This window comes from Numida meleagris, chromosome 1 (genome assembly GCF_002078875.1).
Source record: "Numida meleagris isolate 19003 breed g44 Domestic line chromosome 1, NumMel1.0, whole genome shotgun sequence".
Taxonomy (NCBI): domain Eukaryota; kingdom Metazoa; phylum Chordata; class Aves; order Galliformes; family Numididae; genus Numida; species Numida meleagris.
This window is the reverse complement of record NC_034409.1, coordinates 134,553,741-134,578,770: the sequence shown is the minus strand read 5'-3', so window position 1 is coordinate 134,578,770 and position 25,030 is coordinate 134,553,741. Positions and strand designations below refer to the sequence as shown.

Below are 25,030 nucleotides of genomic sequence, written 5' to 3'. Positions count from 1 at the left end.
GCACTGAGTGAGCTAGTCTGCAAGCAGTTGAGAGGACAAACAAGAAGGATTCTGAACAATTTTCCTAAAATGGAGAAACTGGTGTAAAACAACATGGTGAAATCTGGAAGGACAAACATGATGTGCAACTGCCTGGAGGTGTAAATCAAATGCACAGATGCAAAACAAGGACAGATCAGCGAGACAGCAGCTCTGCAGAAAGGGACCTGGGAGTTCCTGTGGATCACAAAAAAGACGTGAGCCAAGATGGTGCTGTGAAAAAGGCAAATGGCACCTGGATACACATTAACAGGCACTTCAGGTGTAGCTGTGGAAAGTTCTTACTTGATTCTAGTCACTGCTAACAAGGTCTCAGCTGAACTCCGCTCTGTGGCACCACTTTTTCAGACCCCAGCAAGCTGCAGACTGTCCAGGGGAGAGCGGAAAGTATTATCAGCGACCTAGAGAACAGTACATGTGAACGAAGGGTAGGAACTGCGCTCACTTAGGCTGGGAGAAATTGCATCTAAGCTTGCCAAGCAGAAGTATCTGGTCTAGACATAAAACCTGTCCAGAAAAAATTAAAAAGCTGGAAAATCAGATTTGTCTTTTACATCTTGATCAAAGCCTGGGTTATGCGTTTCCCTTGCCACAGCAGGTACCGTCCTGTTGACAGGCTCTGCCTGCCTGACCTCACCCTCTTCTGTCTCAAAATTTATAATATGAAGAATAACATAATGTGGTACAGGAGGGAATAGAGATCTCTGAAGTCATCAAAAAAGCCAGCTAGTTCCATTTTAAAATATGCCAGTTCTGAACTGATCGTGAACAGGGATTAAAAAACACAGTACAGAAGATTTACTTTACTGTAAAATACGTTGGCCATGGACCCATATTAAATTACTTCTCTCCCTGGGGCAGCTGGTGATGAAACCCAATGCCAATCTGCTGCTGGCGTGCTGAACACAGTTTGAGTTGAATGAATATTTCAGCTTCTGTAGTCTTAACTTAAAGACATATATCAGTGAACATGAAGCAAAGAAAATATATGCAAAAAAGTAAAACAGTGAGTTCTGTCTTTGTATATATATATATATTTTAAATGATTGACTACTTGACACCCAATATTCATTGATTACAGGCAGCCTGCAGATCTAGTGTCTGACAAACATCTTCCGTATGGTGTGTTTTCTGAATTTCTGAGGACAATCTTTTCTCTAGAGGACATAATAACAGTATTTTTCTGAAGACCATCAGGGACAAGCACTGGCCCTATGTCCTGACTTGGTCTGAAGGGAATTACTTGATGCAGGAGACATTCAGGCCAGAAAAAAAACACACGACAAGCATCAACAAAAAAAACCCCAACAGACTGACTTGAAAGTGGCTTTACCTTCTGGCAAAATAAAAGTTGAGGACTGGTGAATCTTTCTGCTGCAACTGCACAATGCAAAATAAACAAAAATGTAGAAAATAAGAAAAATATCCCTCTGCTACAACTTGGTTATGCCCTCAAGTTACATGAGAAAAACAGAGACATGCTGCAGGTATCTGCTGTCTCCTACAAAGTACTGTTTCTATAGTGCTGACGTTGGACAGAAACTGCAATTTCATTTAGTTTATGTAATTCTTCTAACAGAGTTGATTGAAGTATTTCTGCGTTGATCCTAGATATTTTAACCCACCTATTAAGAGTAGCTATAGAGCAAAGCAAAGCAAAATATCAGTACCTCTGTGACCAAAAAGACAAACATGGACACTGAAAAGCTGATTACGGTCAGTTTTCACAGCAAAGTTCGAACTTTGTAACCATAAAACAACTGTATTAGTGCTTGAGATATTTGTATTTCAGTGAACAATCTCTGTTACCTCTTGGCAGTTTAAGACTTGCTGGCTTGTTAATTCATATTTGAAAAACCACTGCAGAGAGAAAATGGGACCTGAGTCTCTGAGATGCCACCAACTCTGATGCATTGCAAGCTGCTTGCAGACTTGCATTGTGTTCAAGGCATCGAGCTTTTTAGTGCAGTTTTCTGCTGGAACCATTTTATCCTTGTTGGGAGTGATGGGGAGGTGACAGGCACAATACTTGCACTCTGTTTTTTAACCTATGTGTGGGAATTGACATTAGGAGGGGATGAGGGATCCTCAGGAGCGGGGCAGGGAGAGGGCACAAGATGCTGCCCACCTGCAGGGTGCTGTGGCCTGAGGCAAAGAGGAGGAAATTAACAGGGGACAAATGGAGGGTGGGGGAGCGGAATCGCCTCTGCCTTCTCATCGGACGGCCCCGGCAATGCCTTAGCAGCCAGAATGTATCAATGTCTTTCATCAGTGCCACAACTTAAAGGGCTTAAATGTCACCTGGCTAACCCAAGGGGATGTCTGCCACTCGCTCCCCCAGCGTGGCCAGATCCAGCCAGCCAGGCCTGTGCCATTCCCTCTGCTGGCATGGGAATGCTGGGGATATGCCAGCACCGCGATGCTCGCACTCAGACGTACACGCTTGCAGCCTTCTGTCTCCAGCGCTCCCTTGCATGCTCTTCCTTTTGTCAGCCCTACTTTTTTCCCTCAACAGTGCTAAGGATTTAGTAAAAACCTATAGGTCCTATGTGTTATAAAACTAGGTTTCTCCAAGTGCCAGCACAACGCTGCGTCTTGGCATCCAAGCAGCTTCGCTTCCACTTAAGAGAGAAACTGAATTTCCTCTTGATGCTAAAGCACTCTCCATCCTTGCCTCCCCTGGATCTGCTTCCCCTTATGGCTGCAGAGTACAGCACAGAGCCACTTGAAACAGTGTAAGAGAAATCCACTGCAGCCACTTCAGAAATCCTGCGACAGTGCTACAAGGCAGATAAGCGGGGGAGGAGAGGGGAGAGAAGAGGAAGAGCTCTCAGAGCCTGCTTGGCAGCAAAGCCAACACTTGAAATATCTGTGGGGAGTTTGAAAGCATTTCCTAACATCAAAAATGCGAAGAAGAAAAAGAAATTTTGATCAATGGCTTATTGCCCTTGATCTAAGCAAAAGAATCCTATCCAGTCAGAAATAACAGAAATCTGTTTTCTTGTAAAGCAGAAGTTTTCTATGTTTTGACAGCTGGGACTCATGCTTTTGGCTGGGTTATCTGCCAGCCTTAAAATATTTATCAGTGAGTTGCCAGGCTTTTGTCCTTTCAAATTGAACTCTAATGATGAAGGAGAAGGTGCTGGAGAGATGTTAAGCACGAGCTCTCTTGCCCTAGAGCAGAACTCTGTGGCCTGAATTCACATGACCAGAAAAAGGTTTCCACTCTCTGGCCAAGTTTCTGGAGAATCACTTGCATGTCACAGAGCCAAGATCTGCCTTCTGGAGCATGGGAAGCAGCAGTGCGTTTGTGATGAATGCAGCCCCCTCTCCTTTGTTGAAAGGAAATGGATTAACAGTATGTATTCTGCGTGCAAGTCTTCAGAGAATTGGGCTAAAGTATTCCAGATTAAAGAATTATTCCTGAAGAATGAACTGGAACACACATGCAACAGAAAAGTCAAGTCTGATTCTGAAAATGATCAGTGAAACGGTGGTGGTGGTGGCCAGGATCAACTCAAACGTCTTACAGACTACCCAAGCTAATTAGCTTCACAGAGCTTATTCTTTGTCATTTTCATGAAAATTTTTACATCGTTATTTCAACGTTGCTTCTTCTTGATGCTTTCTGCATTTTGATATACTTACTGTAAGAATTCAAACCAGACTCTTCTGCTCCTGTGCAATTTGTTCATTTTAATGTCCCATTCTGCTTTCATTTAGTCACTTGGCTGTTATTCCATTTCATACTCGTACAACTTAAGGGGCTCTCTTAGGTGAAGTGGCTACAAAGTGAAAAATATTAAATGATTTCATATCTACTAGGAAGATGGAATTTCTCTTCCAAAACTTCAGGGTCAGTCATATTGACTTTGTATTTGAAAAATCTACTTCCATCAACTCTGTCCCTAGCTGCCTTTATTCGTCCCAGGGTGACCACTATTTTTGTCATGTCATTTTCTATCTGCACAGTCCTTGCAAGTGTTCAGCGCTCTACTTCTGAGACTGATCTTCCATTTTCCGGATAAGGAATTCAATTTCTGTCGTAGATGAGAAGTGATAACAAACTCCTCACTCAGGGACAAGTTTATGTGAGAAGAAGTCACAATACAGACGCTAACAGTAAATGAAAACTGAAGGTGCACTACCATGTAGAATCACTTCCTGTAGGCACTTTTAGATTTACCAACCGACAGCTTAACCACACAGCTTTAATGTGAAGTAAAGCCAAAGAGCATCTCAGAGTTTACAAAACCAAAATTCTGAAGGGCTTCTGACCTAGTCTGCAGCCCTACGTAAAGTCAGCGCGGGCTACTAAGTGTGGGCTCTAGGCTGCAAACCAGGGAAGGCAGAGGAAAGCACTGGCAGAAAGGAGGAGCAGCGAAGAGGGAATTCTCTCTACTCATGCCTATACTGGCATGTAAAACAAGGCCAGGGTTTAGGATCAAACCCTGGTCTGCAACCATTAATCTCTGTGGGTTTGGCTCTCTTCCAGGACAGTGTAGGGACAGAGAGCGGGCCATGCCATGTACCAGGACTGTTCTCGATAAGCAGTCTGGATGAAGTCAGCCTATTTCTGATGGGGAAGAAAGCTTAGAAATGTGGAAGCCTTGGCTTGTCCTGCTTTATAATATAGTCCTTACATCAGGATCAGGCCAAACAGACTGTACCATGTGAAGACTGCAGCTATTTTGAGCAGAACCAATATTTGAGAATGTGAATGACACCAGTGAGAAAACAGACAGATGTTTACTGGTTCAGTCTTCACGTGCAAAACTCTTGGTGTGTGTTCAAAGTCATTTTCTGAAGATGTGTTCCTTGCTATCTTAACATCAGTAATCAGCAGCCCAATGTGCCTTGCAGTTTGTTGAGACTTGCTTATCCAGCCCCTCTTTATATTCCAGGAACAAAGTTACAAATTTTAAAGCTGCAAATAGATTTTTTATCTCAGCATAGTTATAAGAAACATTTAATTTTACATTGCCAATTTTGAAACATTTCGTTATACTCTGGCTAGGTAAAACAGTAAGGAGTTGGTGTAGCACAGTGATGAATTAATGAGTTGCTCACTAGAGCAAGTTCTTATTTTCCTCTTAAGCAGATACTGGGCCAGACATTTTGGAAGAGCTTAATCAAAATCCTCATCAAAAGCCAAATGAGTGGATTTTAAAGAAAGTTTAATTACAGTGGTCTAACCACCCAGCATGATTTGCTTGATTTGATTAACGTAATGAGGAGCACATTTAATGAGAAATGCATTAATTCATTCAAACAAGTGGTTTTATCTGAGGTATTAAGTATCGGCCCAGATTATGTACAGGAGAAATTATTACAGCAAAAATTGGCAGAGGTCAGAGCAGTAGTCATGCCATAATTACAAGCTCTCAGCTGTAACCTGAACTTGCACAGTGCTTGTCATGACTGAAAAAGCAGGATTCTCAATTTTAAAAAGCCCCCAAAACGTGGGGCTTCCATTCTGCAGCTGAGAGCTCCATCCCTTCCTTTTGGATGTTTGGAAAATTCAGGAATTGGAATGGTATTCCCTGAGTTTCAGATGGTTACAAATGCAGACATTATGAGCAAATGATAAATCTGGAGCTCAGTGGGCTCCTGACACTACCCACACACCTAGAGCAAACAGCCCGTTCCCCATTTCCATTCTGTTCTAACTCTTTCGTGCCCTTGTCATGGGGGACTGTACTTCTCCGCTGCCCGGCTGTATCTCCTCGCCCTTCTCTCACCTGTGCTGCCCTGAGCATGTTCCCTCCTTGACTTCTGTCATGCTCCCATGTCTGTATTCAGTCCCTGGCTTGTTTTTCCTGCGGTGTCTGCTCTGCCTCTGCGTGAACTGCCTTTCCTGTTGCTTTGTACTGAGTCCACACAGCCCTGAAACAGATTTGATTTTCAAGCACAGTTGCACAGTGGACTTAAGCACTATCTATTGCTCAGTCTTACCTCAGCTACCACCAGCAGCCCACAAAGGAGAACAGCTTTGAAACTGCTCTCTAACAGGGCAGGAGGCTGGTTCCAGCATCCTCCTGGGATAAGTGCACACTGACAAGTGCAGATCAGCGTGAAGGCCACATTTTGCCTCTTGTTTATCACCCATGTAAGTCAGCACAAGTGTGACAGTCAGACACAGTTATAAATCTGAATGCGGGTGCCAACTCCTACCTGCAAGTTTGAAACTTCTGACGAAGACTTTCAAAAGTAAGCTGAAGTGGAGAAAAAGAAACATCAAAAAATAGACCTAAGGATTTCTAATATTTTTTTCAGTAGAAGATGAGCAAGCAAAACATTCCTACTGAACTGAAAACCATAATTCTTGGGATTATTTCTGTCATTCATCTTTAGATCACAAGGAAACAAGAGTAAAAATTGGAATTAGAGTCCCCTGACTTTAGAGAAATCCTGAAATGTGCCGCATTCGACTGCTGCACACCAACAGGAACTGGTGAAATATCACTGGTGTACAAAATATTTGCACAGAGGAAAGCATTAGCAGTGAGTACCTCAGCAGTACACTCAATAAGGATGTTCCCAAGGTAAAAGCAAACCTGACTTGGAACAAGCTACCCAAGTAGCATATACAGACTTCTTTAAACAGCTGCCCCTTGATGTCATATTTGGTACCACTGCATGGAATCTAGGTAGGAACTCATAAAACATAAATAAGTAGAGGATCATATCTTAAGATACATTTTTCCCACTATCTCTCAGCCTGGCCTCAAGGAACCAGCCACTGGAACAGGTTGCCCAAGGAGGTTGTGGATGCCCCATCCCTGGAGGTATTCAAGGACAGGCTGGACGTGGCTCTGGGCAGCCTGGTCTAGTGGTTGGCGACCCTGCACTCAGCAGGGGGGCTGAAACTTGATGATCTTTGAGGTCCTTGTCAACCCAGGCCATTCTATGATTCCATGATTCTGATGATAATATCTTTGACAATGCCAGAGTAACAAATGCAAAAAACTGTTTGTCTCTATAGCCCTCACAGAAAACATCTTGTACAACAGAACCATGACACCCAGTGGATCCTCAGCATGGCCATCCCAGAATATGAACTACTTCTTCCTACATACTACGTGAACTCCCTCTGTACTACAATGAACTCGCACTGACAATCTGCGTGTAAATGAAGAACTCAGTTAACAACAGGAGAATGTTTCTCAAAACAGTTATTCTGCCTCTGACTGCGCAGCCCTCACACTCCAGAGAATCCTACAAAAGAAACTGCAAAGACGGAAGTCAGGATTAAAATTCAAAAAATGTCTGGATACCAAAAACCACTGAATCCAACAACAATGCTAATTTTATGGCATGTTGCAATTTTCCTCAGACACTGCTTGCTAATCTCATTTTCTCAGGAGATAATTACCTGTGCATTTCTTCCATCCTGTGCTCAGTAGAGCTGAAGACCTTATTATGACTCCTCTTTCTAACATCCCCTCTGTTCCTTTCATCTTGAAGTAGTTGACTGATTATTATAATGAAACTAAACTCAGACAAATTGCTTCCAGTCTTTGCTTATCTGGCAGTTTGCTAGTTATGTCCCTGCTTCTGTTTTTTGCCCCTCAACCTTGTCTGTTTTTTCCCTAACAGGTGTAGCAATAACATCTATTACCTCTCTCCATGGATATTCCTTCTGAGTGTTATGGCTGTTCCCTGATTAGCCCCCAACTTGCCCAACCAGGCTCCGCTTTGGAAATATTGAGTGTGGTTCCAGATACGGCTCCAGTTCTGATTCGCAGATTCCTTTTTGAATAGTAACATGGCTTTTAGTCTGGCACTATCCAAGCTCTCGACAGCTTCAAAGAGATATTTGGGGTTTGATTTGGATTATGCAAAGAGTAGGAGCAAAATTTAACTGGCCAAACATCAGTCACTGTTTCTAAAAGGAAAGGAAGCATCGTTAGTTCAGACCTTCCTTAAATGAAAGTGAAATAAATAAGACATGGAGGGGATTCAAGAACATATTGCTCAACACAGTTGAACGCAGTTTTGTACCACTCTATACAGTCAGAGATGGCAGATTTAACATCACTTCTCTCCAGTATTTCCCAGGTACTGTACTGATCTTTGGCAATACTCACTGTATTGATGCAGATATTATTTGCTTCTCTTCTTTATTTGTGGAGCTCAAAAATCATAAATTCACTTCCCTGCTTTCAAATTCAGTATAGAATCATAGAATCGTTAAGGTTGGAAAAGACCTCTCAGATCAACTAGTCCTACCACCAACCCACCCCCACCATGCCCACTGACCATGTCCCTCAGTGCCACATCCATGTGGTTCTTGAACACCTCCAGGGACGGTGACTCCACCTGCTCCCTGGGCAGCCCATGCCAATGCTTTAAGGTGTAACTGTTTGGGAATGGTTAACCAGAATCTTATGTAGAAAATCAACATAAATTTTCCTAGGAAATCTTGGTGTGTCCCACATGGACCTACATAATTGCATGTTAGTTTTAGGAAGTAGTAAATGTGCCGCTACACAAAGCTCTGAAGCAACATGCAAACTACCACCATGGCTGAATGCTATAGAGTTCCTCTAACTTGCAGAAGAAGCAAGTATTGCACTGCTCACTCACCATGGAGCCCTCAATGAACACTTGGAAGTCATTCTTCAAAAGCAAGAATCTAAATTTCACAACCAGGGCAGCAGTTTACACCTTTCCCCTTTTACCAAAAGACAATCAGAGACAGTTCAGGACAGGATTACAGAAGCAATTTTAAAACTTGTATTTCTCATCTTGCGAAACTAGGGCCAGTCTGTGGGCAGTCTGTGACCGTGACCACATGAGAGATCTACAATCTCAGTTTTACCATGTTCTGAGTAAATGTTTACCTATATGTGCCTGTCACCATGGAAAAATGGGGGAGGGGACATACAAGAAGGTATATTTGCAGGCCCAAAGGAAAAGTAAGCCTCCAGGTCTCTTCTTCCTACTGCGATACAAACCAGGAGTGTGATTCCAACAGGCCATTTGATCAGTGGGCTCTGCTAGGCAGAATGGAGATAACTCATCAGATAAATGGGAGCTGTTAACCCAAGGAAAACATTTGGTGAAAGCATAAACCCTAAAGGCAGAGCGCTGGGAACAGCCCTCCTTGCTGGCTCTGCTCAGCCAGGTGCACAAGGGGCAGAAGCATGGCTTCCAGGGCTGATTCCTGCAGGGCTGGCCCTGCTGCATGCTTGAGTGAGACACTTCTGATGCCCTTCTCCCGGCTTCTCTGTGTCACAGCAGTGACATTTTATGCAAGAAACCCAGATATGTGCAAAGTAGTAAAATAGCTCTGACTACTCACATATTTCTACAGGCAGCTCTAATGTGTCTGTATCACCTGATATAATTTCTGCCATGTTGTTTGGCAGATTGCTTGTGACTTGAGTTCTTGAGGTCTGAGACCCTGTTATAATATCTTCCCACAAATCTGTGAGAACTGGATGCTGGTTGTCAGAAGAAATAGACAAATTCAGCAGGAGAGCAGCTCTGCTCGCTTCTCATCCCAGCGGGCAACACGAGAGCAGTCCCAGGGAGGGGTGGGGAAAGGACAAAGCATGGAAACAACCTGAGGCATGGGAGGTGATGAAAACCCACTTCTGCCCAGAACAGCAGCCCTCACCTTCTCGTTTTTCCTCTCCTCGGCCTTGCCAGCAGCGCTGGGGCTAGCGGGGCCGCCCAGGGGCCCGCCGCCTGCCTCGCCGTTGAGGTGGGCTGCGCTGACGTTGGGCGGCGTGATGGCAGCGGCGGCGGAGGTGAGGGGGATGAGGGGCCGGGCTCCTGGCGTGGGTGGCTGGTGGCCGTGCTGCGGGGAGATGGCAGAGTGAGGCCGGATGGTGGTGGCCGGCAGGCGGGAGGGTGAGCTGGGCGTCCGCAGCGGTGAGACCGTGGCGGTGGGACGCTCCGGGGCTGGCACCGGGGGGTGAGCTGTGAAGGGAGGGCAGAGCATGGTTAGGTCCCCACCATGCTGCCAGACTCGCTGCTGTAAGGATGCGGAGGCCTGACGGAGACCTACAGCGTTTAGCATTCACTGAGGATATCTGAACCTGAAAGTGTTTTTGGCAAAGTCCTAGAAATCCCTTTCCCACCTCCAAAGACCTGCCTGTGGTCACCAAAATGGCTATTCCTCTAGTGCTGCCAAAGGGGTCCAGTCTTGCTATCCACTCCCACGCCTGGAAATAATTGAAAAGTCAACCTGATTTTTTAAACACATAATGTCACTTCACCTGTGCTGTTTTCCAAACCTGCAAGACACCCTCCTAACGCTGCTGTTAACTCCCTGAATTGCTAGGGAGCAATAAGGCAAGGGACCTAAAGGGTTAGCCCACATGATCCACGATGACCTTGCAGAAGGCAATTCCAAATGAAGGTCTCTTGTTTCAGCCTTAACGAAATGATCAGAGGCACAACACTGAGCTGTGCAAGATAAATTAAGCAGGAATCCACGGGAGAGTTTCTGAGATCAGCCTCATCTCTGCCAGCAAGGTCCCTTAGAGACTGTGCAGTGCCTTTTAGTCTAGCTTGCCCCGATGAGCACACCCTGGTTGTAACCGCTAGGAACCTGGAACTGGTGCTCAGCTGTTTAATGGTGACCACGACTCACTGCTGAGGTCACCTCTCCAGGGATCTGGGAGCCTGTTGCATGCCCCACGTTTCAAAAATGTGACGATGCTCCAGGTCCTTTCCCTCAATGAGGGGTTTCCTTCAACTTCCACGTTGGTTGACTGCTTAGGTGTAATACACACACAGCTCCACTTCAGGTAGGTGCAGAGCAGAAGCTGAGTATACACTCAGACATTCCCCCACTTAAATGATTCAGTAGTAGAACTGGCTGGCAAATACTCATTTCACAAATAATTTCAAGGTTTCATAATCTGATTTAGTTCTGCACCATGGCAACATCTGAACATTTGAACACTTTTCTGAGCACAATCTATTCACCCACTCCACAGTGGCCTCCTCTGCTGGTCACAGCATCCACCTAGAATGTGAAAGCACACAATCCAGTCACTGGGCACTCACTGCCTGTTCAATGCAGAAAACAGCTCTGGGCAGCAGTCTTTTCTCTTTGCCTCCCTGCTCATTCTTGTTGCAGCTTTCTGGATGAAGTCCAGTTGAATTACACCTATTCCCAACAAAAAGCTTTGATTTCGACAAGCCAAATTTCTTTAACCAAGACAATTTCTCGATCTGCAACTTTCTTACAAAGTCATCTAAAGGATACATTTTAATGCAGGACCAAAAGCAGCTATTGGAGTTCACTGAATCTATAACTAAGCAACAATGCCAGAACAACTCAAACCACTATTTTTTGTTTCTACAGTTAGCAACAGCACCAATTACCAGGGATTAAAAAAACAAGGAGTGTCATTTGTCACACTGACTGCATACTGGTGTGGCTGGGAGGGAATTTAATCCTTCTGTTTTATGCCATGTAACGCTGAACCTGATGGGCAAGAGATCATCAGGTTAGCACCTCCGAAGTTTACATGTTTCTCCTTTGCAGGAACTCTCTGACTCCTACAACATCTCTTTTTGTTAACGTTCTTCATAGAAAACCAACAAAACTATCATTAACTGGTCTTAACCTTGCAGTTATTTTAGATGTATCATGAGAAAGGGCCTAAAAGTTGTTATTAGAGACCCTTCAAGACTGCTCTTACTATTAGTTACCAATTCCTTTCTCCCTGGATGACCTAGAACATATATTGGAAAGTGCAATCCATTTCTGGAGAGCCAGAGTATCACTGGTTATCTTGAACTGATTCTTTCCTGATTCTCCTGTCTGAAGCTTGTGTAATGAGCAGCCTCAGTTGCCAGAAATCTAATTTTCTGGAATGGATAAGCTTGCAGGGTCAAGGTTTTGAACTACTGACTGTAGGGAGGAATGGCTTTCCTAAACCTCAAGGAAAAGCACTATAACAGAATTTCACAGCACGTACCTGGATGTGGAAGACTAACTTGATAATTATATTAGGTACATTACTTCTTTCATATACTCCTCAGTGTTTATAGACACAAAGGAATGAGAAACCAAGAAAACCAGCAAATACAAGGCCTGAGAAAAATCAGCTGTGAGCAAGGCTCTCACATTTTTTTCTGTAATTTCATCTGCTTACTGTTACACCGTATGCCTTTGCTCTGGGATCTCTGGGTCTGGACTGCGCTGCATCAAACATGCTATTAATTAGCAATGCTCACTGAAGGCTATTTTTGTTCTACACCACTCATATTTCATTTGGGGTGTATTCCTACATTAGTGGCCTTGTGCAAAATTGATTTGTTACTCATACATATTGCAAGCCAACAGAAAACGTGCTTTGAATACTGTGCCAGCTTGCTTCTCCTGGAAGGCTTTTCAAAAAGGGAATGTGCATTGCTCTGTCCTGCAGGACTATAGAGACCTTCTGAGAGGCAGTGGTCCACAGGGTATCAGTCAGGACATCCATTATGGAGAAAACTAATTCAGGAGAGTCCACCTGCCTGTCTGCATGGGCACAGGAAGCACTGGGAGCTCCCAGAAACTGGGCTGCCAGACATGCTCTCCCTTAGCATCCTGCAAGCCCTGCACGAGAAGAGACATTTCTGTCTTTGCACCTCAGTAGCAGAAGGGCTTTTGATAGTGTGTCTTGAGGGGAAAGCAGCAGCCCTCTAACTAAACACTAGAAGAGAATAAATAGACTATTCCCCGTGTGACATGGCTGGCATGTAAAGTCCTGCTGATGTTTGCTGAGCAGAAGGAGCTTGCTCTGTTTGAGATTCAGACTCACATGTATTTGATTATATTTTCTTGTCTTTGGCCTGGACTGTGCAGGAAGAGATACTGGATGGTCACAGTGATCCCTTCTGGCTTCAAAAAGGTATGAATCCATCTGTGACTTACTCTGCACTATTCTGCTCATTTGGGTTTGCTTCATTTTGTACCTAAGATCCCAGTTTTCTGCAGTCACAGCCTTTGCGGATCTGCCTTTGTAAACACCGTGGCTCACATCCCTATAAAATATCAGAAACAAAATGTTTTAAATTTTTCTGTGAAGTTCCACCGCAGGATTTACTTTTACTTTATTCAACATCAGAGCTGCTTAACATCAGGGAAGGGGGAATAAATTGTGCTCCAGAAAATTGTGCCATACATCAAAAAGGAAACGCAGAAAGAACAGAGCCCCCCTGGCGTGAGAAGCTCTTATTCTCGTTCCAAAAAGATGGCAGTATTTTTCAGATCTCTCGCTTTATCACTAACACCGGGTCCCCTTCTGCCTAATAAATACCTTTCATCCCTGCAGCCCAATGAAGTGCTTCTTAATTTTAAGATGTGTGTTTCTTGCCGTGTGATACGGGCAGTATTTCTCCGTCAGCGTGCCAACCGGACTTGGGACTGCTGATCTCCTTAGTATGCAAGGTGCTTGCTTTCGCTCAGATAAATTGTATAAATATTTGTAAACACCGTAATCTATTTCAGCTGTAGCAACAGAACAATCTGATAAACACAACGCGGTTCCCAGAGATCAATAGAAGCCTATAAATATTACAAGCAAATAAAGCACACTTTATTCCACGTGGAGCTGGGCCGGAACTGGCGAAAGCAAGCTGTGGGGACGGGCAGCTTGGGGTGGCTGCGGAGGCTCCCGCAGGAGCGAGCACGTACCCATCTGCATGGCGCTGCGGGTCTGGCTGGCGGGCTGCTGTGCCGAGTACCTCAGGCAGTTGTTCAGCTGCGGAGAGGCCGCCTGTAGCTGGGGATGAGTCTGAGGAGTCGTGATGGGGACTGCTGGCCTGACGGCCGTGGCGGCAGCATGCACGGCCCCGACAGGGTGGATGGCTCCTGGGGTTCCTTTCGGGGCCTGAGCTCCGCCGGCTGCACTGGTCCTGGGCTGCCCGGCTCCCACTGGCACCCTGTGTGGAGATGGAGACCAGAGACCTCGACACCCAGGCACCATGCTGATGGGCACCCCCAGTTAGTCAACGCGGTACTCCCTCAACTATTCAACTGAGCTTGATTTGTACCTTTACAGGACACAGTAGGCATGCCAGAGGACATTTTTACCCCTTCATCCCATGTGAAGAAATGTAGGGTGAAAACAGAGAAGATAATTTTTCCAATCAGTTTTTTCTTAAGCTATGCTTCTGTCTGTATAATTTCTACTGAAAATGCAAATCTAAATTCAGAATAAGTTAGTATCGCCCAAGTGTTGTTTTATGGGCCAGAAGCTATTTTACAGGCAGTAATGGAGCAATAATTAAAACAGACTTGGAGATCTTTCTTAGGATCGAACCTGCATACAGCCCCACAGGTGGAAAACAGGACAGATAGCAGCAAATCGGTTTGTGGCTTTTGAAGGGGGCTGAAAAGCAGCAGGCTTGGCAGGGGTGGGCTTGCCTGAGCTCCTGCTCTACTTGTGCAACCAGCCCTAGGTTAGACTTGCTAAGGAAATACAAAAGGCAAGAGAATGCAGTTGACCTTACTGGGGAGGAAATTCAAACAATAATTGGTCCCTCTTTTCCTGCTATCTGAAGCTGCATGTGTAACTCTTCTCTCATCTGAATGACCACGAAGACCTCAGCGGGGAGGAATGAGGCCATGCAGTGAGTTCAGCCTAAATCACATCTAATTCCTCTTACCACTGAGCTAGAAACTCTCTGACCAGGGCAGGAGGACAGCAATGGACAAACTCGCTTGCTGCTTAGCAGCTCTTGCTGAGTTTCTTACTCAGGTTTCTGAGTGATTTCCCAGCAGGAGACACTATGAAACAGAGGTATCGTTTTGTGCTGTACTCCTCTCCTTGGCTGCTCCATGTGCCACGGGCCATCTCCAGCAAAGGGCAGCAAAGGGGATACGATGCAGAACTAATTGTGGAGGAAATGGAAATAAGACACTGTAGGGTGTGAGCAAAGGAGAAGGATATAACAGAAAGGGTAAAAGACCAACATATGGGGGTGAGATTGGGAAAACTACTGGGGTCCCAAGCAGTTGTGTGGGAGTGGCAGGAACAGGGAGCACACTGAACAATCAGGTGCAATTCAGAGGCTAAAACAGACTGGAGAAGCAACCCCAAGAAAAGACTGGAGGGAGGAAGAGCCAAATGAGTGAAATTCTGCTAGAGAGGCCAAAGGACAGGGTAGAAGATATGGTTGGAAAGTTTGGAAAATAGCTGTCACCTCTGCCCCTTCCCTCAAAAAAGAAAAACAAAGGAGGAAAAACAACACCGTGGTGTTGGTGTCATATGAAATCTAGGCTGAGTTTGCTTGGATTACATTTTGCTAAATGACTCTGACTTTTTTTCTTCAAACTTTTTTCATCAGCCCTCAGGTAGGAAAAGGCTAGGAATCCCACCAGATGGAAATCTTGACTGTCTGTCATCTGCTGTGAAAAACTGGCAGAGTAGGAGCATGGTTCAGCTGGAGCTGGCTTGGCCATCTGTGCTAGATTGGGTTTGCCAGAAAAGGACACCTAAGAGTCCACTGAGGGCTGCCTTCAGGCAAACATACACCAACAGGCACATAAACTTCATTTGTGACTGCAGTAGAGCTGGATGGAGGTTGGATATGGCAAATTTTCTTTGCTGCCCTTTGCCTGTCAGTCCACCTGGAGGGGCTTGCCCTTTTCCCACCATGCTTTCTTCACATGTGCTCTGACAGCTTGTAAATCTACTTCACTGTTATTAAATTTATGGTCAACTTCTTTTTCTTGGGTTATGTAAGGAGTGGCAGAAAACCACGTATGAATCTAACCCTCTGCTTTGCTGTCAAAATGAAGGGGAACAAAGCAAGTTGAAAGGGCAGCAAATACGGTATTTTGTTGCTAGCAGATTTTTCTTGCTGTTCTCACTGAGAGTGATTTACACAGGAACTTAATTAGCTCACAGGATCATAAATATAATCATAAAGCTGCTTTTGGGCTTTGTGGAAAGGACTTTTGCCCTTTAGCACTTCTGTGTCTTGTTCTAGCTGTGACATGCTGCATTTAATAAAGTCTTGCTGATTCAGATCAACAACACTTCAGCACGAATCTCTTTACTAATTAAAAGTTGAAGAGGCAAGGAGTGAAGGCTGCTGAGGGCCTCTATAAAATCAGGTAAACACTTTTAGGTTGATGAGCAGTGAAGACCCCATGAAGTAATGCTTTTTTTTTTTTTTTTTTTTTTAAAGCTAAAATGCAGTATTAGGACTGTCGGCAGGCTTAGTCATCATCTTCTCATCTGCTCTTAATTTTGTTCTTGCCCAGTCCTTCAGACTTCATACAAACTGAAGAGGGAAGAAACCTGGATGAATTTTTGAAGATCAACACTGTCTGAGTGGTGGAGTACCTTTCTCTGCAGAGAAACAAAAGATGGGGGGACTGTGTGCCTATTAGATGATGCACTGACAGTGCATGAGAAGAAATGAGCTCAATTTGCAAACCCTGAGTTGCTCTAAAGGAGAGACGGGCATACACATGGCAACATTTGTCTGCAAGGAGCACATGTGGTAAAGCAGTTGGGGACGCTTGTGAACTTTCTCCTCAGCTTTCAGACATCTTCAGAGCAGGCTATGGATCAGAAACACTCTTTGATTTGTTCTTCCCCAATACCAAACTCTGACAAATGGCTTTCCTCCCCATACATGCTATTCTTTTCTCATCTCGTGCAACAGAAAAAGGTAGCTACAATGAAATAAGTTGCTGAACTCTCCTATCACTTCTGAATGCTAATGGTTCAAACATTTGTCTTGCTTTAAATGATCCAAAGTCTCTGATTTCAGAAAAACAAAATCTAGGTGAGGGGCTACTATAAAGCAAGCCATGAGCATTCCTTGCTTTGTACATGACCAGAAGTTACGAAACAATGCAAAATAATTAGCAAACAGATCATAGAATCATAGAATTGTTTGAGTTGGAAGGGACCTTTAAAGGCCATCTAGTCCAACTCCCCAGCAATGAACAGGGACACCTACAGCTCGATCACGTTGCTCAGAGCCCCATCCAGCCTGACCTTGAGTGTCTCCAGGGACAGGGCATCCACTCCTCTATGGGCAACCTGTGCCAGTGCCTCACCATCCTTATTGTAAAAAAACCTTCTTTCTTGTATCTAAACTAAATCTCCCCTCTTTTAGTTTGAAACCATTTCCCCTTGTCTTGTCATAGCAGACCCTGCAAAAGAGTCTGTCCCCTTCTGTACAATAAAAAAAGCTGGGAACATCAGACTTTGTAAAGTTGGGGGTTGTAAACACTATCACCTAACGTAACTAGTGAAGTCTTCTGAGCGCGTGGATAACTGATGCTGCAATTAGCAAGTCATATTACCCAAGTCTGCAATGGACTGGAACAGTTCAGATATGGGGAACATGATTTAAAAGTAGAGCCACCTTGTTTTCAGCATCCTTCAGACACAGCATCCTTCCTACCTGACACTACCCCATCTCAGACACCTCCACCCTGGGTGGCAGTCCTCACCTGGAAACAGGTGTCACATAGTTCCCTGGGAAGACCCCAGACATGCCGCTCCTCAGGGACGTCCCCTTGAACCAGCCATCCTGGCACTTCTCAATGACCCGGTACATCTCGCCCTTGCGGAGCTCCAGCTCGTCGTTCTTCTGGGGCTTGTAGGCGTACAGGGCCAGGTAGCTGTGGGGAGAGATCACACAAAGAAAGCATACAGCTGATATCAGCCACTGACTGTCCCACCTCAACTCCAGCCCCGTGGAGCAGAAGGTGAGCAGAAACACTGCTCTGAAACGGTGGTTGAAAAAAGACATCATTCCAGCACAAGGAAAAAGGAATGGCAGAGGCAGATCAACTGTGTGCTGAGACAATAAGGGAACAGCTAATGAGATTAAAGGGAGGGGGTAATTTAGAGATTAGCAAGGCAAACTTCCCACATGGGGTGCAACTGAAGCAAAACACTGCCAGGAAGCATCACTCAGCTCAAGAATTTAGTAGCAATCTCAGAAGGAGTAGCAATTACAGTCAGAGCAACCAAGACCCGGGAAGGAAGACTTCACAAAGCCTAACATCTGGAGGAAGCATACATTCCTGCACTTCAGAGTGTGAGCCACCTCTACTGTGGATTTTCAGAAGAAACTTTTCTTATGGGTAGGCTACCTCACAAATGTTAAAGGCTGCTTTTCTTGCACTTTTCTCTGTGCTACTTACGCTGGCTAGTGTTAGAAACAATGCACTGAACTGCTCTGGTATAGTTTGGTAATACTCGTACTGTGTGGGCAAAGCAAAAAGTGACAGAGGCTGACATAGCTCAGAGGTAGAATTTGGCTTTGGATGTTTTTTATGCAAGTATACTCAAATATTTAATGCCGGTCCCAATATGTAGAGCCTTTTATTTATTTAATTACAGCCTTTATTTATTCCCTTTGTTTAGAATCTTTCTTTTTATCTCTCTTTTGTTCTTCCACTGCTACTTCGGGGACGTGTCTAATGTTGTGAAATGACTACAACTTAAAGTCCCTGAAGGTATTCTCTCTGCTTGGAGAGATCCTTGTTGAAAATTAAGAATGATTGCTTGCACTTTGGGGAATAACAGAAAGTCTGGATAGGATAGCAAGAATGCACATGCAAAACAACACTTCCTTTGTAAACACCAATTTTTTTTGGTACTGTCACCTTTACACAAATGCACAATGGGATTTCTGGTGATTCTTGATCAAGGTTGTACACTGAGTTTTTGGTTTTCTTTTGTCTTTGTGTTTGACAGGTACAGAGAGATTAGGACAAATGGGGAAACACTTATGGGAAGTGCATTTACACTACAAAGTGCAGCAGAATGCTTTTAGGCTCAGGGGTGGGTGAGAAGAGGTTTGCTGCCCAACTTATAGTTGCAAACCAGAGAAATAATGAAAACTATAACCATTGTGATTTTAGACCGGCAGCCAATAAAAATGACATACGACTTTTTACATTTGCTTTCTAGGAAATATAATTGCTGAATAAATCCTGTTAGTTTTCCTGATTCTACTCCCTTATGTCACCAGCAGATTTCCTTATTTTTATTCTGAAGGCAGTAAATAAACAGCAGTAATGAGCAGAATATTAAATATTTGGTAACAGCTCCTTGGGGCATCCTTAGGCTGATGTGCCTGGCCATATTTACCACGTGCATGGGGTACAAAGACCTAATCAGAAACTGTATTTCACTAATCAACAGATGGGAGAAACCATCCTGCACATCTTTTGCTTAGTCTATATATATCAGGTGGTCCTGAGCAGGTCTGCTGTTGTTCACCTGAAGGAAAACATGAGGCTACATCTGAACTGCAGAACATTAAAATGCATCACACTGACATGAAATAAGGTTACATGCTTCAGTGCCAATCCTTCAGCACAGAGTTCTGCTATGACATAAAGCAAAGTGCTAGGAACTGCACTCACTTGAGGGAGCAGACTTCCCCTTTTAAAATTACTGCTTAAATTTGGCTCCTATTCAGGAGCTAGGGGTAAATCAGGGGTCAAGGACAGAACATTTTAGACAGTCACACTCACTTAGCCATTTTGCCAAAGGACTATATGTAATAATGTAATTTACAGGTTGAGATGCTGAAAGAAGATTCAAAGAAAATTGCCCTAATGTGGATCGTAGGCTCCTTTCTCTTTCAGCTGTCTCCAGCTCTCCTGAGTTTCTTTCTGTTCCTTTTTACAAATTCCCCCAACTCAGTTCCCTACAAATGAAAAGAAAAAGAAAGAGCACAGCTCACAGTCTTGGCCTGGGGGAACAGTCTGTGAGTCCAGTTATAATGCAAAACTCCCACAGACCTGTCTAGGACTGTGCTTCTCCAGGTCTGGTATAGCCTTCCAATAATGTTAACTCTGGCTGGAGCTTGGCTTGTAAATGCACAATATCTGAGTGCATGATGAGGCTGCTTCTAGAGGGAGATGATAGGCATGGAAGGCAGCAGGGCAGGGCTGCTGAGGCACAAGGGCAGAGGCACTGCCAGAGAGCCAGGAATTGGCCTGATTCAGCAACTAAATATCAGAAATGCTGTTGATTACTGTTTGAGATAAATTTTTGCCCCACTGTGTGTCACATAGGCTCCAACCGGGTGTCTTCAGGGTGATGATGTGACCTCTCTGTGGGGTAGCCAGTGACGTGTAGTACCCCACAGATGTGCAGACCCTATGCTGGTACCTAAGAACAATTTTTCCTTGGCTCTGTTCCAACTCCACTATTCTCCTTAACGCAGATTTCCTATGTTATTTTTGAAGATAATTTCTGAATTCAGATATTATTTTACCCATTAAAAAAAAACAACCTAGAATACTGGTATGCATGTGTATGTGTTTATACAGTTCTACTGCTTACGTGAAGCATATCTGATCAGAGGAAAGGGTTGAGTAGTTTGACTATACAAGTACCAAATAAGCCAGCTGGACTGGAGGAGATTTATTATAACGAAGGCTATCATTTGTTCTGTACCTAGCCAACCTTCTGTTTTTCCACACACTATATAACAAGCTCACATGCCCACGAAACCCTTGCACTTTATTTGCACTTGTTAGATGCCTCTGTTTATGGCACTGAAAAAAATGCAAATGGGTCATTTTTTCTGCTTAATGATGAATGTATCAGATGTTCAATTACCTAGGACTACGCCTTTCAAAGAGCTTTAGCTGAAGGAGGAAGATTTTCTCTAGTTGAGAGGCATTCCATTTCCTTAACAGTGATTCATGTAGCTGTAATAAATACACCAGGAGTCTAAAAGGGCTCATAGAGAAAGGGAAGTCTTGCTTCTCACGATTCATTTTTCACCTTCATCAGAGGCTGAGCTGTATAAGAAACTGTGGTATTTCTCTTCTCAGTACTCCTGAGCTGAGATTCATGCTTGCAGATTTCAAACACATGTATACATGCACATGATTGGAAACAAAGAGTAAGAAGTGAGTGAGAAGAGCTGGCTGCTTACATATTGAGGGGGAGCTGGACCTTCGGTGGTATTCCCTGATCTCCAATTATTGCACTTGTCCTGGGACCAGCCACCGTGGCTGTTCCAATGGAGGAGGAATCCTGAAAATACACAGAACACACAAGGATTAAGGTGAAGCCCACTGTTATCTGAAACGGAAATGAAGGCACATCGTTCCTCAATTCCCAGACTTTCTACCTTCAAAATGCTGCATTAAAAAAGACATCTACCCTTACACATTCCAGAAACACATTTCTGACACAAGGGATATTAGCTTATTAACTGCATTTCTATGTATGTGTCAGAAAAACTCAGTTGTAACCTGTGTGCAAAACTTAAACATTTTAAAAAACAAAACTACTTGACTTCTCTGCAATATCAGCTCAACATGTACATCTCTGCAATAGTAGCTTCTTTGATAAAGGTATCCTTTCCCCTCAGCAGCTTTTTTTTTTTGAGTTTTAACTCCTTTGGTTAATGATTTACGGATCTGTGGAGAAGAACATACCACTCCATTTCCAAAATGTGGTCACATCTCTGTATATGGTTCTTGTCCTGAGGAATACTCTCCTTAAGAATTGAGAGAGGTGACAGCACAACCCAAAAGAGGAGGACCTCTGAATGGAGAAACTACAAGTCTGCTCTACTTTTACCACAGCAAATAAACCACCACTCTCACACAGAGAACCAGGCAGGTACATTTTCCAGCTACTCTTGTTGAAAGGCAAATCTAAGTGTAATAATTCCTTTTTCAAAATTTAATGCCGAGCCAAAATATGTAGGGCAAACTCTTTTGAGTTGTCTCACCAAAGTTCCTATTCATCTATGTCAAAAATGAATCCTGCTCAGAAACTTACTCTGAAATAATGACAAGGGCTGTAGCAACAGATCTTTGCTTCAAATATAGGGCAGACCTCAACTGATGGGAGGTGCAATGGTTTACCTGAGCAAAAGGTATTTTTGTAAGCCCAGCCAAATGCTGGATGCACATCCATATGTAGAATGGATCTACAAATCCAAGAGTTATGTACAAACATGTTCAGACAGAGCCTCTTCCATACAGCAAAGATTCTGAGCAGTTCACAGACCTCCAGTGCAGCATTTCTCTTTCCAAATGCTATCTAACAAACAGTAAATTTTGGTCTATTTTAGGAACAGAAACACAGAGACATTTCTTTGCACTTACAAATGACACTGAATTAAACCAAGACACACATTGCTACTTAATTAAAGGATTTCAAGGTCACCTCATTCCAAAGAAGCCCACATAATTATTGCAGTGTCATGTCTTGATATTTCATTGCTAATTTATATTGCTTTGCTGAATATTAACACAATATCATTAAGAAATCAAGCAGTGAAATATGAAGACTCTGCTCTGTGACTCCCCAGCTTTTGGCAACAAGCAGCAAGCTGTCTCCTCTCTCACCAACATCCACACTCAATCATGAAGTTGTACTGACAAGTACATCTCCTTTTTCTCATTATTTCTCCACTTTCTGGCTGCACATTCAAACAAGGAAGATTCCAGGCAGCTCATAGTCCTATGTGTAAAAGTAAGTACTCTTTCCAGTTCTGCGACTAAGACTCTATTATTCCTGCCTGTCACGTCAGTGAGAATAGTAACAACCCTCCCAAAAATGCAGGGATAGCTGGGGCATGATACCTCATTTGTTGTTTTGAGTTTGTTAATGGGTTAAGGTCTGAGGAAGATGTTGGGCAGAGAGACACAGTACATATTTCACCCAAGGCACAACTGAGAAATTGTCCGGAGCAAACCTCTTTGTGTTGTCCCACCAGTGTGTGTCTTATGGGAGCTAGAGGAACTGCCTCCAAGAAAACAGAAAGCACATCAGTCTCTGCCCTCCTCTGGTAAGACAAAACTCTTCGTCTTCACCTCACCTGAAAACCCAGAGCTAAGCAGACAACCTCAGGGTACAACAAGAGATGTGCTATCCGCCCCTTAGATCATCCATCCCTCTCTCTGCACACCTCTGCTCAACCCCAGAGAGTAGCAGAGCTGTGTTATCATCAGCCATTTGCTTGTTTGCACTGATGGTGTTGGCTACTGAAACATCATTGCTGGAAGCACGAGCCCAGATGCTTTCTATTTGCTGTTATGCTTGTGCTAGCATACAGTCCTAGGGATTAAGACATAATTGTCAATGTTGCTTTCTTCCTTTGACCAATTCTGAAGAAATCTGCATAGCCCTGTATGTTTTCCATCCACTTGATTTTCAGTTTCTTGCCTGTTGTCTGTTACTGTAATACTGCTGCATCTCGTGCTGCTGCCCTGGAACCTACAAACTGTTCATTTTTGCTACTTTGCTCAGCCTAGTGTCATATGCATCTGAACTCTAAATCAGAGCCTGCTTCCTGATTGTGGTTCAGTTTTTCTATAGCTGCCCCCCCCTGCAGGCTCTGACACGATGGGGTTCTTGCCAGTCTGCCTATGTCCCAGCTTCTCATCATCAAGTTTTACTCCACAGGACCCAATGGCCTTCCACAGCACTGAATCCAGCTCATCTGTTCGTGTCTTGGCGTTGCCTTTCAGACAAGTACTGTTCTCAGCAGCTCCACGCACCCCATGCTCTGTGATGAGTTCTCTCAGTGGCTGCCTGATTGCTGCTACGTGCCTGAATGTTCACTGCTTTGCATTTACAGCCCTGACACAGTTGGTGAAGGCTTTCTAAGCCTCCTCTTTCAGGCTCCCCTCTCTCTGTTTCATTTATCACTAGTTAGCTCATATTACAAGATACAATACTTCAAGACTGTTTTGCAAGATAATAATTGCGAGAAGATTAGTAGACACTGACTATTGTGAGAGACTCAGCTTTTATTTCCTCACGCTTTTGATTACCTTTGCTAGAAGCTTAACTTTCTGCTTACCCTTTCCATAGTTTTATGTGGGTCTCCACAGCTGCCCTGACAGCTCTCCTGGAGCACACAGAGGGCAGCAGGACTGTGTTTTCCTCCTTCATTTAGCCCTGCAGCCCAGGTTGTACTTTTGCTATCATGATCTAAGGAACAAGGTACTAAACATGCCCTCCTTTCCTCTTCATCTGCTCAGGGGAATGGGAATCTGAAACAACACGATTTTTTGTTCTGTATTGGATAACCTTTGGGAAGCCCGTGTACCCATCCATCCTTTCTGATGGCATAATGCATAGGCATTACACAGGGAGGCCCCAACACTGCAGCACTGGGATCTTCATCCTTCCTGCACCTCTGCTGCTTGCTGTCACTGAGCCTTACCTAGGGGAGACGTCTCTCACAGTCAAGTTTTTAAGAGGCACTGATAAAAACAGGCACCTCGCAGAGTTTGCTCAGGGAGGCACTAAGAAGTACTTCCTGCCTGATTCCCACGGATTTTAGTGCAACCCAAGTAATGAGACTAATTACTGAAAATGCCTTTTAGTGGCCCTCTGTATCCTTATGAGCCTCTAATGCCTTTAAATGTTTGGCCACTGAGCTTCCAGACGAGGCCTGCTGTGTAATCACATTCCTTATTAGGAGGACATCTACCTAATGATGGTGTGTGGCTTTCTGAGCCAGACCCTGCCAACTCTCTCCCCAGGTACTTAGGCCACTAAACAACCACCTCTGACCTCTTCACTTCCATCTGGCATTCTCCAGATGGACTCACCATGACCCAAGTCCCCAGCTCAACAGCAACAGCTCTTAGCTGCTCCAGGACCGCCTGGCCTAACTTCCTGCACAAAGGCATGCTGAGGCCCGCCTCCAGATACCTCTACGCGAATCCTTGCTCCTCCGTATCCTGTGCAGAGACTAGAAAACAAGTCTTATAAGGAGCTGTTGAGGGAACTGGGATTGTTTAGTCTGGAGGAGGCTCAGAGGAGACCTCATCACTCTCTACAACCTCCTGGAAGGAGGTTGTAGCGAGGAGGGTGTCAATTTATTCTCACATGGTAAATGGTAGGATGTGAGGTGATCACCTCCTGTGTCTCTAGGGGAGATTTTGATTGGATGTCAGGAATAAATTCTTCACAGAGAGGGTGGTCAGGCATTGGAAAGGACGGCCCAGGGAGATGGCAGAGACCCATCCCTGGAGGCACTTAAGAGATGTGTAGACACAGCACTA

At 44.3% G+C, this 25,030-nt stretch overlaps 1 protein-coding gene across 1 annotated transcript in view; it reads right to left on the bottom strand.

Annotated features, from left to right (window-relative positions):
- SH3RF3 (SH3 domain containing ring finger 3) overlaps positions 1–25,030 on the bottom strand; it is a gene marked incomplete at its 5' end in the record, with an annotated part of 238,431 nt that overhangs the window by 24,635 nt on the left and 188,766 nt on the right. The window contains 4 exons of the mRNA XM_021401318.1: positions 9,665–9,969; positions 13,688–13,935; positions 17,471–17,641; positions 20,929–21,029. Of these exons, the coding sequence (XP_021256993.1) occupies positions 9,665–9,969; positions 13,688–13,935; positions 17,471–17,641; positions 20,929–21,029 (825 nt within the window). The remainder of the gene's footprint in view (positions 1–9,664; positions 9,970–13,687; positions 13,936–17,470; positions 17,642–20,928; positions 21,030–25,030) is intronic.